At 53.4% G+C, this 17,286-nt stretch overlaps 1 protein-coding gene across 1 annotated transcript; it reads right to left on the bottom strand.

Moving 5' to 3' along the window:
- Positions 1 to 158: 158 nt before the first annotated feature.
- Positions 159 to 15,304, bottom strand: ENTPD2 (ectonucleoside triphosphate diphosphohydrolase 2). Its single transcript, XM_034436217.3, has 9 exons — positions 14,999 to 15,304; positions 8,112 to 8,229; positions 6,968 to 7,118; positions 6,102 to 6,261; positions 5,696 to 5,923; positions 5,171 to 5,440; positions 4,092 to 4,211; positions 3,133 to 3,267; positions 159 to 2,338 (listed from the first exon to the last, which is right to left on the bottom strand). Exons 1-9 carry the CDS (start codon positions 15,113 to 15,115, stop codon positions 2,135 to 2,137), a joined length of 1,503 nt encoding a protein of 500 aa, XP_034292108.2. The 5' UTR covers positions 15,116 to 15,304; the 3' UTR covers positions 159 to 2,134.
- Positions 15,305 to 17,286: the final 1,982 nt, after the last annotated feature.

Here is a 17,286-nt window from a genome sequence, read left to right as displayed (position 1 = left end):
AACCAGCCCTGCACAGGAGAGCACCCCAGATGCGTGGCCCAAGAGGGCACAACTGCAGTTGCAGAACAAACCAGGATCATACAGCTCAGCCACCCCAGGGCACTGAACCAGGGCACCGCTTCCCCCGAGAGGCTTCCCAGTAAAATGGACCAACCGGGTCGGTCGCCAAGCGAGCTTTTATTAGGATTTCTTTTAAGGCAAGCATCACTTTGTTTTCTTTACATAGAAAATAGGCAGAATACAACCCAAGGCCACAGGCGCAGACAGAGGCACTGAAGAAAAGCACAAGGAAAGACACACACGCACACTTTGTTTTCTTTAAAAATCCCACCCTCCCCGTCACCTCCTCCTTCCTAGCTCCCCAGTTTGCAGTGCCGGAGGCATTTTTCTGCCCACCCTGAAAATATATATATATATATATATATATATATATATATATATATATATATATATATATATATATATATATTGCAGAAGCCAACTGTGGGAGACTTTAATACTGTTGCACTATCAAGGTAAAGAATAGCAAAAAAGAAACCCTCCCCAAATCCTGGATAATGTTGTTTTTTTAATATTATACAACAGTGTGCCATTAAAATAAAAACAGTTATCCTGACTTCATCTCAAATTCACACCTGTGGGATGGGAAACGACTGTCACCAGTTCAAACTTCGATTCAGAAATAAATCTCATTACCTTCAGGGTGACTTATTCCTAGGAAAAATAATGGAATATTGCAATTTTGGGGCCTCTATGCCCCAATCCCTTGTTGCAGGAATTGTCTAATTTGGGCATCTCTCTTCTGGATTCAATTATTGTGCCTGACTGTGTTTAGGCATGTTTTTAAGGGTGCCGGAGGAGCGGTCCAATGGGGTTGCAACACAGCTAGCAATCGCTTATACAATCCTGGCAATTTCAACTTTGACAGCTTTGCTATATGTGTATTGTACACTAAGAAATGGAAGGACCCAAAATAAGCTTAAAAATATAAATTCAACGGTGGATTATTCTTAATTTCTGAATGAGACCTGGTTTGAAATCTGTTGTCTCATGGATGGGTGTGACACCAGGGGTGAAATCCAGCAGGTTCTGACAGGTTCTGGAGAACTGGTAGCGGAAATTTTGAGTAGTTTGGAGAACCGGCAAATGCCACCTCTGGCTGGCCTCAGAGTGGGGTGGGAAGGGGGATTTTGCAATATCCTTCCCCTCCCACGCCCACAGAACCGATAGTAAAAAAATTTGAATTTCACCACTGTGTGACACCCAGGGGTGCAAGTAACACAGAGACTTTGGGGGGTTTTGCAGGAAGAAAGGAAGTCGTCTCCTAACCTCTGGAAAAGATTGGGAAACAAAAAAACAAAAAAGATTTCCAGAGGTTGAGGGGATCCAGGCCACCTCTCTGCCAAGGAGAACTCCAAAGGAGGGCTTGTCCCTGCAAAGGGGGTCAGTAGAGAATATGTGGGTGAGGAAGAGGTTCTCTCGTTGATTTACTAAGCGGAAAAAGAGAAGCTTCTCTCAGCAACAGAGCTAAAGGCAGCTTGCTGAATTCCCATTCCCCTAAAAGAGGGGATCTCCGGAAGCCAAGCCAGGCCTGGTTTGTACAAGAATGGAAGTCCCTCAGTTGTGGCCGACAGTCAGAAGTCCATGTGGCTGCCTCCAAAGACCCTTCCCCAAAGTCTTAAGCTCATCTGGAACAAAAGGGACTCCCATTTTTGAAGAACTGCTGAGAGGCGATAAGACCCTGGGGCCTCCTGACGTCCATGGTATTTACTCCCAGGGTCCTCTGTCTTGGGGTGGGGGCAGTGTCTTGTTGGGTCGAGAGGTTTAGGATGGGCCCCTGGCTAGAAATTCTTGAGTCTAGGAAGAAGTGGAAGCCTGGAGGTCTCCAGAAGATTTCCTTGTCAATGCCAGCACCTTTTTCTTGAAGGGGAAAGCAGGGGGTGGAGGCTCGTGGCCCTCCAGGAAGGAAAAAGGAGGCAGGAAAGTGGCTGAGCTGTATATGCCCACAATCCATGCCAGGCACCGTCCGCCTCCACGGAGAGTTGTTCCAATTTCTTCCTTCCTGAGTTTTGGCAAAAGGCTGGAGTTCCCAGCGCATGACCAGGGAGAGGAGGCAGGGCAGGAGAGAGCTGGTCTACACTGCCCCTCGGCCCTTGGAGGACTTCAGCAGGCAGAAGATGCTGCCCAGGCTGCCCAGAAGGATGGCGACAAAGAGGAGGATGAGGCCGACCCAGGGGCCGAAGCTGGTGCCCTTCCGGGAGCTGGGCTCTTCCGCCGGGATCATGTTGGTCAGGTTCAGCATGTAGCCCAGGGCCCAGCCGATGGTCGTGTCCCCGGCCTGCGAAAGTGAAAAAAACCCACAATTGCACAAAGGCTCCCTCGGCTTGCATGCCCCAATACAGCAACTGCTCTCCGGACCCACAGCTGACCCACATCTACTGCAGAACTCCCTGCCTGTTGTGGTCTGCCAGCAGCCTGTGGAGCTGGCAGCAGAGTCGGCCAGTGAGGAGGCTGGGGAGGAACACGGGCCAGTCCTGGAGTCTGTGGAAGGCTCGGACGAGGGCTCTGCATCGGAGGCAGAGAAGGGGGCCAGGGCCATCTGGGAGTTATGTGCTGCTTCCGGAGCCTCCGGAGTCTGATGTCAGAGAGGCAGAGGAACAGAGGGGAGCCTGTTCCCAGTGCGTGCATGCGCAGAACTGCCAGAAGGCAAGGACAGTTAAAGCAAAAGGGGTGACTTGGGAGTAAGGCTTGGAGACGATTGGAGCAAAGGCACGTGAGGCTTTGCAGGAAGCAACTTTGTTCATGCTGGCCAGTTTAAATTCTGCAGCTCCGTTTTGACTCTGTGCTCCGTGTGGCCTTGCAAAGCCAATTGCCAATTAGGTCTTTGGCAGCGTGTCAAGGGAGATAAAGGTGGGTGCTTGTCAGCCTTATCCCGAAGGACTGTGGCAGACTTCTGTCGGGCTCTTTACAAACTATTTGTGGTTCATCACAGGCTGTGAATAAACAGAATTCACAGCCATTAAAAGAGGGGCTTGGGGACGAATCGTGTGCTTTTTCCTGTCTCAGGAAGCCTAGGCCAGAACGCTGCCCTCCCCATTCCTCTTCCCTGCAAGCGACCCAGGAAAGTCTTACCTTCTGCTGGAAGGCTATGTTGGGGAAGGTGCTGTTGCTGAACGAGTACCCCCGGGTGAGCAGCAGCGAGACGAAGGTGGCCATGGAGCAGAAGTTCTGCAAAAGGTGCTCCAGCTTTGGCCCCTTCTTCAGCAGCTGGAGCGGCAGAAAGAAATGCCCAGGCTGAGTTTCGGCCTTTGAAAGAGCAGCTGCTCTCGTCCCCCCTCCCCCCACAGACACACTTTACCTCCTCCCCTTCATGATGAGAGAAAGATTATTCAGCCCACCACCACCAATTATTGGTTCCACGTTCATTCCAAGGTTGCTTCTTCTTCTTCCTCTTCATGTCTTCATTCGATCATAGGTCACCTTGGAGGGTTCGTCTGCAATTCATTGTTGGCCAGGCCGTAATTTCAGGGGTTCCTTCCCCAAATCCTCCTGGGCATCCCCCCATCTCTTCTCTTCCTCTCTGCTTATCCTTAAGTAGCTGAGCCATTTTTCTCCTGCTTCATTTTGCCTTTATTGACGGACCGTGTCCCACCCAGCTTTCCTCTGGCAAAGGGTAATGAAACATCTTTGATCTCTTCTGCCCCAGACATGTGGGTGGAAACCAGCATGGGGCTCCTTTTAGATATCTCCTTCTTCTGCAGCTACTTCCAGGAAATCGCCATGATTCCATCTTCCCCTTTTCAATTCTCACAACAGACTTGTGAGGTAGACCTGGTTTGGAGGTGGCAGCAGACCAAATGACCCCACCCCACCCTGAAGCTACCAGCCCTTGTCCTACCCATGAGCCACTGCAGTCTCCACTTCATTTCATTTCAAGTTTAAACCCATTTTTTTAAAAAAGGATTTCAGTTCTATGTTGGGGGGGGGGGGGAGAGAGAGAGAGAACTAGTGATGTTTACATGGCTAGCAAAGCCGAAAGAATTTGGCCCTGGTTGAAGGAAGTGAAGGAAGGTCCAGGGAGACAAACCCACCTCACTCCAGGGGGTGGTACAGATGGCCTCCGCGCCTTCTCTGAGGTCACTTGGAGTGGCTACCTGCCTTTTCATCACTGACCGGAGGAAATCCACCGTGTAGAAAAATGCAGAGAAGGCCTTTAAGGGAAGAAGAAAAAGAAAAAAAAATTTATTCCACCAGGCGGGCTTGGCCTAATCTTTTCCCTCTTTTTAATATGTAAATTTTAATCTGTTTTTAAATTATTGGGGTGTTTTAATTTGTCTGGGCCAAAATGGTTTAATTCGATTTTATCTGGTTTTTTAAATTTTTTGTATCTATGTGATTTTATTGTTTGGCTGTTCACCGCCCTGAGTCCTTCGGGAGTAGGGCGGTATACAAATCAAATAAACTAAACTAAACTAAATTAAAAAGAGGGACGGGGCAATTATTGTAAGATCTTTAAAGTGGTATCACCAATGGGGGTCAATGCATTTTTAAACAGTCAGTCAGATATATAGGATTCTATACCTCACTTCTATTTCAGAAGGGGACGGAGTAGCGGTTGCCAGCCCAAACTGAATTCTCTTAAAAATGAAGCTGGGGGCCATTCGGTCTATTGGGGGGGGGGAGGGGCGAAGCTGAAACTGGGCAGTTGTACAAGAATTCGTAAACCCCACTTCTAGATTACTGCCTCAGGCATGAATCAAATTTGAGGGAGACTTGACTTTAAAAAAATGGAGGAACACAGTAAAGTCAGGCTAGCTGACACAGGTGGAAGCTAAATTCTGTAAGAATTAGAGAGCTCACACCCTGCCCCAAACTGAATTGGAAAAGGGGTGTCATGCCCCACTTCACCCACATGGGGGCAGTAGCGCTCCATCCTTGCCAAGCAGGAAAAAATAACCTAATAACAGTGCTGGAAGAGACCTCGGAGGTCTTCTAGTCCAACCCGCTGCTCAAGCAGGAGACCCTGTACCATTTCAGGCAAATGGCTGTCCAGTCTCTCTTTGAAACCCACCAGTGATGGAGCCCCCACAGCTTCATTGCTTCAGTTGCAGCGGCTGCCCCAGGACACACACGCACACCCCCCCCCAGCCCAACCCTCAGCGAGACTCACGATAAAGTTTCCCTCCACGGGGGGCTGGAAGACCCCGTCAAAGGAGCAGCTGGAATAAGGGCAGTCCGTGAAGCGGAAGAGGCTCTCTGCGTGTGCCAAGCACTGGGCAGGGTCTCCAGAGCCGCTCATGTTCACCATGGCCGTGGGGAAGTAGTTGGGGGGCTTCTCGGAGATGGCGCAGGGCGACCCGTAGATGCTTTCCATGGGGAAGCTGCGCTTGAATCCCTGTGGCCAGCAGGGGTTTTCCAGTCGGAGGGCGTAAGCTTTAGCCTGCCAGGAAAAAATACAGGGAAGGGGCTGGTGAAGCAGAAGAGAGGGGTAAGCCCCCCCACACACACACACCCTTGGTATCTGCCATCACCAAGGTGAGGGACGGGCCCCTTTCCCTCCATCGCAGTTTAGGGGCCCCTTTGCAGCGTCCACCTTCAGGAACGCTCTGCCCGCTGACCTGCCGGAGCCAATCCCAGCCGTGGGGGCCCTATAAACCCCCGTAAAGTCCCTGCACCACAACCGCCCAGGCTGTACCTTCAGGACCTTGGAAGTCAGCCTGGTGTGGATCTCGTTCATGCCGTAGCAGAGGTAGCTGTGCGTGTAGACTTGGTAGCTCTGCCCGTACAGCTTCAGCGTCACCTGGTTGCCGGGGCTCTCCACGACCCCCGTGGTCTCGAAGGTGATCTGGGTGGAGGCCCCGCCCAGGTCCATGGCCCCCACCGTGCTCTTCTTGGGGCGGACCCACCGCCCGATCCACCCGTACTGGGGAGAGAAGACAAGGCAGGCCTTCTGTGACGTCACGGAGCTGAACCGACGTCCAATCGGGCTGTGACGTTGTGCTGACGTCAGAGCAAGACCGGCCAACGGCGCACGACTCGGAGGAAGAGCAGGGAGCTTCTCCTTTGGCAAAGAACCCGGAGGAAAGGCGAGGCGGCCCTACCTTGACAAAGTTCTCCAGAAGGTAGTTAGCGGTGACCCACCCGAACAAGCCTTCATCCGCTCCGCTCAGGATCCTGGCTCCCTGGAAGTCAAAGGGGTATTTCTTCAGCGTGGCGGTCACAGCTTCAAGGACGCTGTCTGAAGCCTGTGGGTTAGAAATGCTACACAGACAGACAGACAGACAGACAGACAGACAAATAATGAAACACTTTATGACCTGAACCAGGGCTCCCTCCCTCTCTCTCTCCCTCTGGAATTGCTCTTTGAGCTCCTCAGAATCTGCCCTCGGGGTCTGTTTGAGGTCTTGGGGCTGCTGGGCTGGCCACCATCCACGTCACGATTCTGTACGATTCTTCCCTCTCTAGCTACGCCCACGGTTCCCGGCATCGTAAGCCCAGAACATGAATTACGTTGGTAACCAAGGAGAGTCATTGTGAACATCAGCAGCCCAGACAATCCCATTTGTTTGGAGGAGGGGTCCCACCCCCCCACCCCCATTTATTTGGCTCCAGCTCGTCTCACCCCTCCTGAGCACAACTATTTCTGCCAAGGGAAGGAGCGTCCGCACAGTCAGACAAAGGGACGTTTCTTCCTGTTCGCAGCGTGACCCCTTCTTTGCCAGGGGGGCTGCCAACTCGCTGGAAAGGGTGACCCAGGGGGCACACAGAGATTTAGTGTGTAAACATTGGGGGAGGGGAATCGGTGCTCCCCCAAGTGAAGGATGGACGGGACAAATTGCACCGGCCACTGCCAGGTGGCACTGCTACCTTAGCAAGCTTGAGAAGGGGACAGGATGGCCAAATTCAGCCCCCCTGAGGCCGGGGAGTGGGGTCTCCCCATTGGGTCTGGAAGTCAACCGAGACTTACTTCAGCAGCCGCATGCCAGCCGTGGCACCCAGGTAGAGGGGCGTGATGCCATGCCTCGCCTTCGGGACATCCTCCAGGGCCTGGTCAAGGCAGGGTACCAAGCTCTGCCCGGCTGCCGGTGGGTTCGTGAAGTAGCTTGAGATGCCTTCTCCTGCAAAATCCATCTGCCCTGAGTGCCAGGCTGGCGGGATCCCCCTCCGTGGAGAGACATAGCCTCCCCAGGATGCCCGATGGGGGGGGAGGGGAGGCTTCTCGCCAGGCACGAAAGGGAACAAGCTATTTCAGCAGCCAACAGAAACCTGGGAGGATTTGCTGAGTCAGACACGGTTTGACTCATTCCAGGGTCTGATTCCTGGCATTGCCTTCTCCCGCCCTCCAGATGTGCTGGGAATTTGGATCCAAACATCTGGAAAAAGCCAGGCTGGGAAAGACTGCCCTGCTGCAAAGGCTTTCCCCTCAGCCCTTGCCAGCTGCCCAGACAAAGAGCCAGGGTGGCCCTGGGCCCAGGCCTTGGCATGGCCTCCACCTGGGACAGCTCCTGTTCTCGCATGCCTTTGAAGAAGCCCCTGGCCCTCTGCCAAGCCATGCCCAGGCACACCCACCTCCCTCCTCCCAGAGGAACCCACGGGTCTTTCTTTCCACAGCCTTAAACCAGGTGGGCCATGCCAGTTCTTTGTCCGATGCCCAGGGGGGGGAAAAGAAACGGAACAAAAGAAGAAAGAGGGAGGCTGCCCAGATGCCATTGTTCTGCCAGCACCAATGCACAAAATGCAGAATGGAAGTCTCAGCTGGCAGCAAAGCTCATGCCACCCAGTTCTAAGTCACCCTGAACTTCGCCTTCCCCGGGCACAGGATCACGCAGGCCCTCTGCTCCTTGACAGGCGTGCCCAAACTGAGCTCTTTCAGACGTGGCTGTGCCCCAAGTTATGGCATGCCAAGAAGAGGCTCTGGATTGGGGAGAGGAAGAGTAAACCTTCTCTGGCCTCCCCCAGCACTGGGGACGAAGGGAGCCCCATCCGGTGCTTTCAGCAACATTTAGGGGGCTCCAGCTGCAAACTCTTGTCCCTGGAAGGACAGACAGCCGCCTCCCACAAGCAATGTGGGGGGAGGAGGCAGGGGGCTGCAGAGCCCTGATTCTGCTTACCCTTCACGTGGCAGTCGCTGTGCTGGCTGACAATCCCAGTCTCGTTCTCCTTGTTGGACGGCCATTTGTAGACAAACATGGCTGTGTGGGAAGATCCGGCATCCAAAACTATCCCGTACTGAGCAGGAGAAGAAGGAGAAGAAATGGGAGGGGAGGAAACGTCAGTCAGGGCCCTAGTTTTGCCTCAAGACACCCTGGACAGACAGAGGTCGGGGTACACAAGGGGACGCCTCTTGTGCTGACCAAATCCCCTTGCAGGTCTGTTGGAAACTTCAAGCAAAAGGAGTTCGGGAGGGTAATGTAACCGCCCCACGGCCCGTTGCCAAGTACCACTGTAGGCACCCAGACAAGCCGGGGCCTCTACCGTCTTAAATTGCTCACTATTGTTCCTATGTTTTAGGCACCATCTCCGTGGCAGAGGGGGCCGCATGTCAGCCCCAGCCCTGCGACACTATTTGGGGCCGCCATTCATGTGGGGGTTGCCATTCCGCTGCTGCACGTTTTTGCCAATGACGCTTCCTGCGTTCCTGCTCTTCTTGGTCGTCTCACTTTGACTCCCCAGCCGCATGTTAGACGGCTTCTGGGCACGCACTTTTCCCCATCCATCACTTTAAGGAAAGACGGAGCAACGCAGAACCGGAGCGCCTTGCGATGGATTGGGGAGGGAGAGGGAGGATACGGGGTAATTGGATAATTGAGTGATTCCACTGGGGTGGAGCTGTATGCTGCTTAAAGGGTGATGGGGAGCACGGAGCCTCAGCTCCAACAAAGATTCCTTTCTGTAACATTTTAAGGTGGTCAGTTAGTACTGATATCAGGATAAACAAACTTGGTTCTTGCTTTTGCGTGCTGAGGGGCTTTTTTCCCCATACTTTACGGAACCTGACAGCTTGGCTGAGCAGGATCTTGGTTCCAGCCGAGGCCTTGAAGTTCTGCTGCTGAGATCCTCCCCAACTTTTCTCCCCCTCTTCCTGCCAGGTTGGGAAGCGCCTTTTGTTACTCTTGGTTGTGCAACAAGATTTTGATCCTTTGTCCTTTACTGTAATCTGAAGCATTTCCATTTATCTAGAACTGAAACAGGGAGGGATCTTCCCTGTGGTCTGGTCCTGGAGTGGGGGCCACTTTCCTTCCGCTCAACAAGGCTGCCTCCATATCCATCTGCCCGGACTCCCCCTCCCCCAAGAAGCCAAGTAGGTCCCTGGCTATTTGGGGTGAGGGTACATCTGCCATCTTCTTTCTCTTGAGCCCCTTCCCCAAAACATTTTGAGCAAGGGGGTCTCTCCTTCCCAGGCCACAGTTGCAGGACCAAGAGACCCCCTGACCACCACCAGAGAAGTCCTGCAGAAGTCGGCACGCAGAGCTGCTCTCTGGAATCAGAGTTTGGCCTGAGCTGCAGGAAGACAAGGCAAGATCGGGCTGGCACAGGCCGGGCACAGAGTGGCAGATGGTGCCAAAGGGTCTCTCTGACACCAAGGTTAGTCTGCAGCTCTGCAGCCCCCAAAGACCCCAGGAGGGTCTTCTCCCACCTGCCTTGGGAATCGAGTGGGGAGAGCGCAGGCAAACGATGCTTTTACAATTTTGGCCTCTGCTGGATGGAGCAAAACAACTATTGGCTGAACCTCCATTGTCTGCAGAACACACGTATTATCCTAGCCACACACAGGAAACCCGCCTTAGTCAGAATCTGGCAGAAGTCAGGCTAAATATTTTTCCCAGCCTCCCAATTATTTACAACTCCAGGTGGAGAAATTCGTAGGGCGAGATCAGGGCTGAGTCCTTTGCTACAAGCAACAACTTGCTCAGCCCTCGGAGAGGTCCATCCTCTCCGCCAGCAACAAATCAAAATAAACCCCACAATGGGCCAACAAGTTTCCGATTTCTGGCAAAGAGGCTTCCTGGGGGGTGCCTCACTCTCCTCTGCAACAGACTGGAAGACCCTTCCCACACTTCATGAAGAATCCGGGACCCCCAAGTTCTGAATTTTGCAGTGTTAAGACCAATGAACAAAGCTATTGTTCTTAACCCTAATCCTAACCTTCAGGGAGATCCCCCCCCAAAGTGCACCAGTTGACCCACAATTTAGAGCCAATGCATTCCAAGCAAAGAACTAGGATGTTTGACAACATTCTGAGGTGTATCGAAAGAGAGGAATGTGCCTAGGGGGGAAGAGAGGCTGGGGGAGCAGATTCCTAGCTGTGATATTTTGATCCCTTCCTGAGCAGATTAGCCCACAATACAGAGGAGGAAGGAAGGGGAGAACTGGTCTGGCTTATTCAGCCTCCTGAATCTGGGGCCAGTTACTTTCCTCGAGCCCCAATCCTGACGCAGACCTGCCTTTTCCCACAACTGTTGGCTGCTCCCATCCCAAAGAGATCATTAAATGCCGGTTTGCCTTCTCTGCTGGTTTGACAATAATCTGTGGATTCTGCCCTCTGCCACTTGCCCCCTTTTGAGCTTTAATTCCCCTGGGAGACGCTTCACTAACAACACAGGGAACCCCCCCCCCTATTCCGCAAAGCATTTCTCAACTGCTGCATCAGCTGGAAAACAGGGCGGCCAAGTCTTTTTCCTTCCCTCCAGAGCCCCCCAGAACCGAGATTAGCTAGATTTTTTTGGGGGGGGGTCCATGCAGAGGTCAGAATAGAAGAATCCAGGACTGAAGGCGATGCAACCCTCCTGGGTTGCCTCCATTATTTGGCCATGATTGGGCCAAAGCGATCCAGGCTGCAGGAAATAACTTGAGTACCGCCGTTTGTTATAATTGCAGAGACATGGAATTCAAGCCCCAAACGCAGGCAGGGACTGACTCACCCCCTCCCACCCACCACTTTCACTTCTCTCTCGCGCCACGGAAACAGCACTGAGTTGGCGGCAATCTTTTCACACTCGGCAGGCTCAGCAGGGGGCCTGTTCTGGAGCCCCTCACCATCCGGTGAAGCTGGTAGATGGAAGGGATCCATACGACACGTGTGGAAGGCGGCTGGAGGTCACCCAGTGAGAGTCTGGCTCCTCTCCTGAGGCTGGGGACTCCCCTGGGGGAAAATACAGGCCTCCCCTTCAGTGGACCCCAAAAGTCAGCCCTCCTTTAAGGAGGAAATGGGCCAGCCAGTGCTGGGGGAAATGGGAGACATTCCTCTCTGCCTGCCTGACTCCAAAGGAGGACACGCTTCCCTCTGAAGACAAATCAAGATTGCTCAGAGAAGTCAATGCGCCCCCAAGGGGTGTCTGTCCTGGCAGTCTCAACAGCATGAGAGTGGCCTCTGCAAAGAGGGAGCTCAGGATTCCTCCTCTTCCTCCTCATGTTTTAACATATCACCGTCCTCAGAAAACTCTTGGGTCAGTCACTCCCAAGGACCCTCCTCTAAATCAATGCAAACTCCTTCGCTGCTTTCCCACCAAAGAACTCCCATCCTTCAGGCCACCAGGAAGTGGATCCTCTGGTGGTGGTGGTGGGGGGGGGTGTCGCCAGAGACTTAATACTTCTGCAGTATTTGTGTTCCCTAACGGTTACTCCGGTGATGGTCCCAGGAGGAATTAAACGGTCGATTAAAACCACTCCAAGCAAGCAAAACTGGCCTTGGACCAGTTCTCCGAGGAGACCGCTCCCGAAATGGGCATCTCTGCCTCGACATACACAGAGCCGTGCTGGCTTCCCTGGTGGGGGTTGGGGGTTGGGGCAGAGCTCTCTGCCCACCAGCTACCCAGAGGGAGGTGCCCATCAGGACCCAAAGGCTTGGTGGCACTTTGCAGGACCAGAAGCCTCCTGAGCTTGGAGCCAGAGAAGGAAAGGGCCGTCCCCTGGGACGCCGATGAGACCCCCTCAATGAGACCCTTTCCCAAGGCAGGTCTGGTCCTGCACTGCCCACCTTCTTCCCCTGCACCCCCCCATCCCATTCCCAGCTAAACTCTTAATCCTCTCTCCCGGATTCCAATCAAGAAACGAAACCATTAAGTAGGTTTCCTTTCGGACACGGGCAATGCAATGTCAGGCTTGCTGATTGTCTTGTTCCAGACCCTTCCGTGGAAGAAGGCAATGAAGTCATACTTGGCACCTTCACAGCATTCCCAGGGCAGGCAGGGGGAGCGAAATCTGAAGCCAGAGGACAATCCAGAAGCTTTTCCATGGGAAGGCAGGTAGATCTGCTCTTCGGGCAGCCCGGATAAATTCTGGCTCTGAAATTCTGGATAAATTCCAAGCAAGCAGGCCAGGCCACTAGCAATGCCCCCCCACAAAGCCCCAAGGTATCCCCCACAACTTTTCCAAGGGACTGAAGGGCTTCTACACAGAAGGAACCTGCTTGACTGAGTGGCCTCTCCCGTCCCCCTCCCTCCCTCCATCCCTCCATCCGCTCCCCCCACCCCCAGGAAGCTCATCTCCAGCATTTCAAAGGGCTGGCAAGGGGCCCGCCAGGCTCTTCCAGGGATTTGAAAAGTGCCAAATGTGGGAGGCACAACCAGGGTGTGGCGTCTGAGGAACAAGCATGTTCCCCCAGTTGCACACATGAGCTCATTCCTCTTCCCACATCTAGTACCCTGATTAGGTGCCCAACCTGCACTGTTGGGCAGCCTCCGGGAGGGGAGGGGAGGGGAGGGGAGGGAAACACCATTTGCACTGGGGGTCTTTGGGGGCCTTGTCCCACCCTTCCCCCTGCTATTTCAGATGTGCTACTCGAAAAGTGCATCAGTTCCTACCGTTTAAGGTAATGAGGAGGCTTGGAAACGCCCTTCCAGCCACCCAGAGCTCACGGTCGGTGGTGCCATGATTTGTAAACCCAGCATCCTGGCTCTGAAGAGGGTCCCAGGGATCCTCTTCCCTTCAGAGTTTGCAAGCAGGTTGCTTCTCCCACAGCCTTTAACATTCAGGTAGGTTGCTGCAGGGCATGGAGGTTTCCCCTCTTACATGGCGGAGGAAAAATAACTCAATGAAACCACAGAATTCACAGCAGCCCCTTTTAAAAGCCGGGGAACTGCAGGGGGAGCCTTTTCCCCTTCAAAACAACCAAATAAAAAGAAAATGGCATAAATGTTGATCAATTGCTTAAGCCTTTCCTCCCCCCCCCCCAAAAAAACGTGGGAAAAGTGATGAAAGAGCCAACCCCCCCTCCCTGGGGACATTCTTCTACTTTATATTCATAAAGCAGGTTTTTCCTTCTCTTGTGCCAGTGCCAAGCTGCCCTTGATAATGTTTAACCCAATGCAGAGTCCGTTGGTGGTATCCCAGGCTAGGACCCCTCCCTTCCTCCCCCCACAACAGTGGCTTTCCTCCTGGCACCGGAAAAAGAGCCGCGATGCACCCAGAATTCCAGGCTGATCCATGCAGGGAACCGGTTTGGCAACGTCTCCCTGGCCCAAACTTCACCCTCTTCTCCTGATGCAGGTGCCCATCTGCCCAGTTACAAATGCCCCCTTTGGTGACCAGACCTGCTCCGGATCTCCCAGAATTCCACAGGGGAAGGCTGCCATACTAGATGGAGCACGGAGGCAAAGCACCTTTTTAAAAAAACAAGGATGCAGTCCACATGGAGGACCAGGGCAGAAAATGATTGCCAAAGGATCAGAGTAACGTTCCACAATTGTGTTATGCTACAATTCCCATCACCTGGGTCGGACTCGGGAATGATGGGGTTTGCAGTCCAAAAGACCTGGGAGAGGTCTAGGCTACCAAATTTAAGGAAAAGGGTTGTGGGGGAGGGGGACCTTTTGCCAATTAGCATTTTGAAAATTAGGAAATGCCTCAGGGAAAGAAAGGTGGGTGCCCCCCCACCCGTCCATGAGAGGTTTCCCACAGCCGAAAGTTTAGCTTGGAAGCTGTTTTGGGGCAGAAAATAACTGTCTCCCTTATGTAATTCTGCCAAATCGTCATGGGCTCCGATTGCTTTGTAAATAAAGACAGAACCAATCCTTCTTTTTTCCTTCCCTCCCCCTCCTCTCTCCTTCTCTCTCTCTCTCTCTCCCCCTCCTTCTCTCTCTCCCTCTCCTGCTCTCTCTCCCCCTCCTTTTCTCTCTCTCTCTCTCTCTCCCCCACTCCTCTCTCTCTCCCCCTCCTTCTCTCTCTCTCTCTCTCTCTCTCTCTCTCTCTCTCTCTCCCCTCCAGCTTCACCATCTCTTAAAGGTGGGGGCAACCACTCTCCAGAGAGCCCCATCCCGCTAAGCAGAACCCCCAGGGACAAAGACAATCAATCTTGGGCAGAGCGAGCAATAGCCTGATGGGCTGCTTAGGCCTGTGGGCACCAAGGAAAGGCCCACCCGGCCCAGCATTCTGGCCACGGACCTCCTTTCCTTTCTGGGGGAGCGGGACCAAGATCTCCATTCCCTGGGGATGATCGGAGAGTGAGCTCAGCACAGAAGCTGGCAAGAGCCCAGTAGTTCTCCGGTGCTACAGAGGACAACGGAGGGCCAAGCGGACTCCTCTCTTGCGGCTCTTCCATCTCCCCCCCCTCACCGCCAGAATATAAAAGTCGGAAGCCCCCAATAGATGCTTGCAAGACACAGGCAGTCTGCACCCCCCAAAATGCCACCCAGGAACAGATCTCTTCCTCCGCTCCTTCTGCTTCCCCAGAAATACACCCACAGCTCGCAGATCCCCAACCAGCCTCCCACTTGTGCCAGTCAAACAGGTTCAGAAAACAGCAGGAAGCCGAAACCCCCCGCGGGGTCTGGGAGCTGCAAACACCCTTCACCCGGGCAGGGCTGGGCAGTATCCTCTTTGCCCAGGCCGACCTCCCGGCTTTCAGCACCGGCGCCCCAAGCCTTCGCGCGCGCACCTGCCCGCAACTCCCGGGCCGACCCCCGCCCAGCTCCGCTGCTCCTGTGGGCGCCGGCAAAAGGGGCGCAAGAGAGCGGGGTTGGCGCAGGACGGCGGCGGGGAGCCCCTCGCCTCCAGTTACCTTGAAGGCGGGCGGGTCCTGCACGTTCTTGGTGGGCACGCAAAGCAGGACGAGTCCCGCCACGGCCGCCAGGCACAGCGCGCCCAGCGCCGCTACCACCGCCTTCTTGGGGCTCATGCTGCCGCCACGCGCACTGCTCCTACTCCGCTCCCGAGCCGGAGCCGAAAGCAAAGCCGGGAGCCCCGAAGCGCCGCCTTCTTCGCGGCCCGGGGAAGGGCTGCTCCGAGAGGCGAGGCAGGTGAGCCTCCCGCCTCCTCCTCCGAGAGGCCAAGTTGCCCAATCTGCCTCCAGAAGGAGGAGGAAGAGGGGGCGTGGAGAGGCTCCCTCTTCCTCCTTGGAAACCGCAGCTCTGAGGAACTTCCACACGGAGGAGCAGCCTATCTCCCCGGTACTGAACATGGGGGGGTGGGGAGGGAGTGCGCTGCAAGACAACCTGCGAGAAGTTAATCCACCTTTGGACTTGGCACTTCAGGATCAGCTGTCCCCACCTTAGCCCTACCCAAGTTCAGCTATTGTGTGAATGCAGGAATTTGCCAGGTCTTTGGCTTGCAACTCTCTTAGGTCCTCAGCCTGCATTTCCATCCTCAGTCCCTCCCCCACCCCCCCTGGGGAAAATGGTGCAGAGGCTTATTAGGAGCAGCGTGCCTAAGGTTGATGGTTGGCACTGAGGAGCTGCTGAGCTCATTTTCCCAGGCCAAGCAGAGCCAGCCCTGTGCCTGGGACTCCCAGGGAGCTCTTCCCTACTGGACGCTTGTTTGTTTCTCTCCACTCTCCTCTAATGAGATGGACATGCACTTTTGGTTTTTTTTTTTTTTTTTTTTTTTTTATTATTATTATTATTATTATTATTATTATTATTATTATTATTATTATTATTATTTCCTCTGGAAATAAGCCTTTCGCCACCGGAGCTCAGGAAACACTTCTGGAAGGGAGCACTCAAGTCCACTTGAGGAACAAAGCAAGCTGAAAAGAGAGAGAGAGGAAGAGAAGCCGCAGAGACAGTCTTGAGAAATCGCCTCTCCAGATGGCTTTGAAGTCCTCCGAGGGAACGCTGGCAAACGGCCTGGCTGTGGTTGTGCGCCTGCCCACTTGCGGCTTAGCCAATCCGGTAACAAACAGTTAAACCTTCATCGAGGCTTCTGCTGTAAGTCGCCTGTTTGGACTGGGATCTCCAGAATGCTTGCTTCCGAGTTAAGGAGCTGTTTGAGTCCTTTCCAGATGCCGAAGGCTCCGTGCCCACCGGAGTTCTTTCCCAGCACGCTAAGAGTGCCACTCCAAGGATGCTGTGAGACAGACAGACCTCCCCAAGAAGGCCCTGCCTCTTACATCGCCCTTGCCTGGTCCAGCAATGGACCCTGCTTGAAATCCCGGGTTTCAAGAAAGACGTTTACAACCAGCCTGTCTGCAGCAGGATGGGGCAAAGACCCTCAATGCCCTCCATGCCAACTCAATGAGCAGAGGAGGAGAACAAACCAACCTTTGTAGCATAAAATACCCCTCCCCCTGTGAGACTTACTATTTATAGTGAGTTCCCTCGCATTCTCTAGTTTGTTCCCTTCTTCCAAACTTAGATGCCAGCCACACAAAACATTAACGTTTCTATGGAAAGAATTTGGAAGCAGAAACACTCTCAATAATGCCCGGGGTGCCCCTTCTTGGCATTTCCACTTGGACAGAAGTCCAAGGGGTCTTTTGAGGCTAACTTCTCTGGGACAAAAGACTATTATCCTCAGTGTCTGACCACATCCAAGGAGACAAGGAGCATCTTGGGCAGAGATGCCCCAACTGGGGAAGACTGAAACAGTCTGGCTCAAAAGTTTCCAGGAAGGCTGCTCAGATGCCTTCAAGATGCCCACTAACAAGAGAGAGACCAGCCTGGATTTGTTTTCTCCAGAATTTGGTCAAGAAAGATTCTCAAGGACGTTTCTTCTTCATAATAGTCCCTTGTCTGAATGCCTGGCCTCCTTTTCTTTTCCTCATTGAAAGACCCAAATTCTGGGAAGAAGAGAAGGGTGGAACTCATTCTGACTTTAGCAAAACATCTGCGATTATATGAATGGGCGCAAAGCCAAAGCAACATTGGACCACTGGATAAGAGAGGTCCTGCTATCCGTCCTCAACCTGAATTTAAGAGTGGAGGAAGCCAAGAGAATAAGGGAATTTGAGTTGGGGGGTGAGGTGGGGCAGAAGCCCAGATTTCTGCATTAAGCCTGACTCTGCAGAACTGGCTCCTTCCGGCCTTAACATCTGGAATGCCTTCTCAATGACGATCAGGCAGTAAGTCA

The sequence above is a fragment of the Pantherophis guttatus genome, chromosome 16 (assembly GCF_059756535.1).
Source record: "Pantherophis guttatus breed Tessera chromosome 16, ASM5975653v1, whole genome shotgun sequence".
Lineage (NCBI taxonomy): Eukaryota > Metazoa > Chordata > Lepidosauria > Squamata > Colubridae > Pantherophis > Pantherophis guttatus.
The sequence above is the reverse complement of the archived record's forward strand: the minus strand, read 5'-3'. Positions and strand labels throughout refer to the sequence as shown.

Excerpts from the sequence above, each read along its gene's own strand:
- ENTPD2 (XM_034436217.3), bottom strand. The coding sequence starts at position 15,115 with ATGAGCCCCAAGAAGGCGGTGGTAGCGGCGCTGGGCGCGCTGTGCCTG. Across the intron at positions 8,230-14,998 it reads AGGACCCGCCCGCCTTCAAG|TACGGGATAGTTTTGGATGC; the intron begins GTAACTGGAGGC and ends TCTCCTGCTCAG. Across the intron at positions 3,268-4,091 it reads GTACCACCCCCTGGAGTGAG|CTGCTGAAGAAGGGGCCAAA; the intron begins GTGGGTTTGTCT and ends CTGCCGCTCCAG.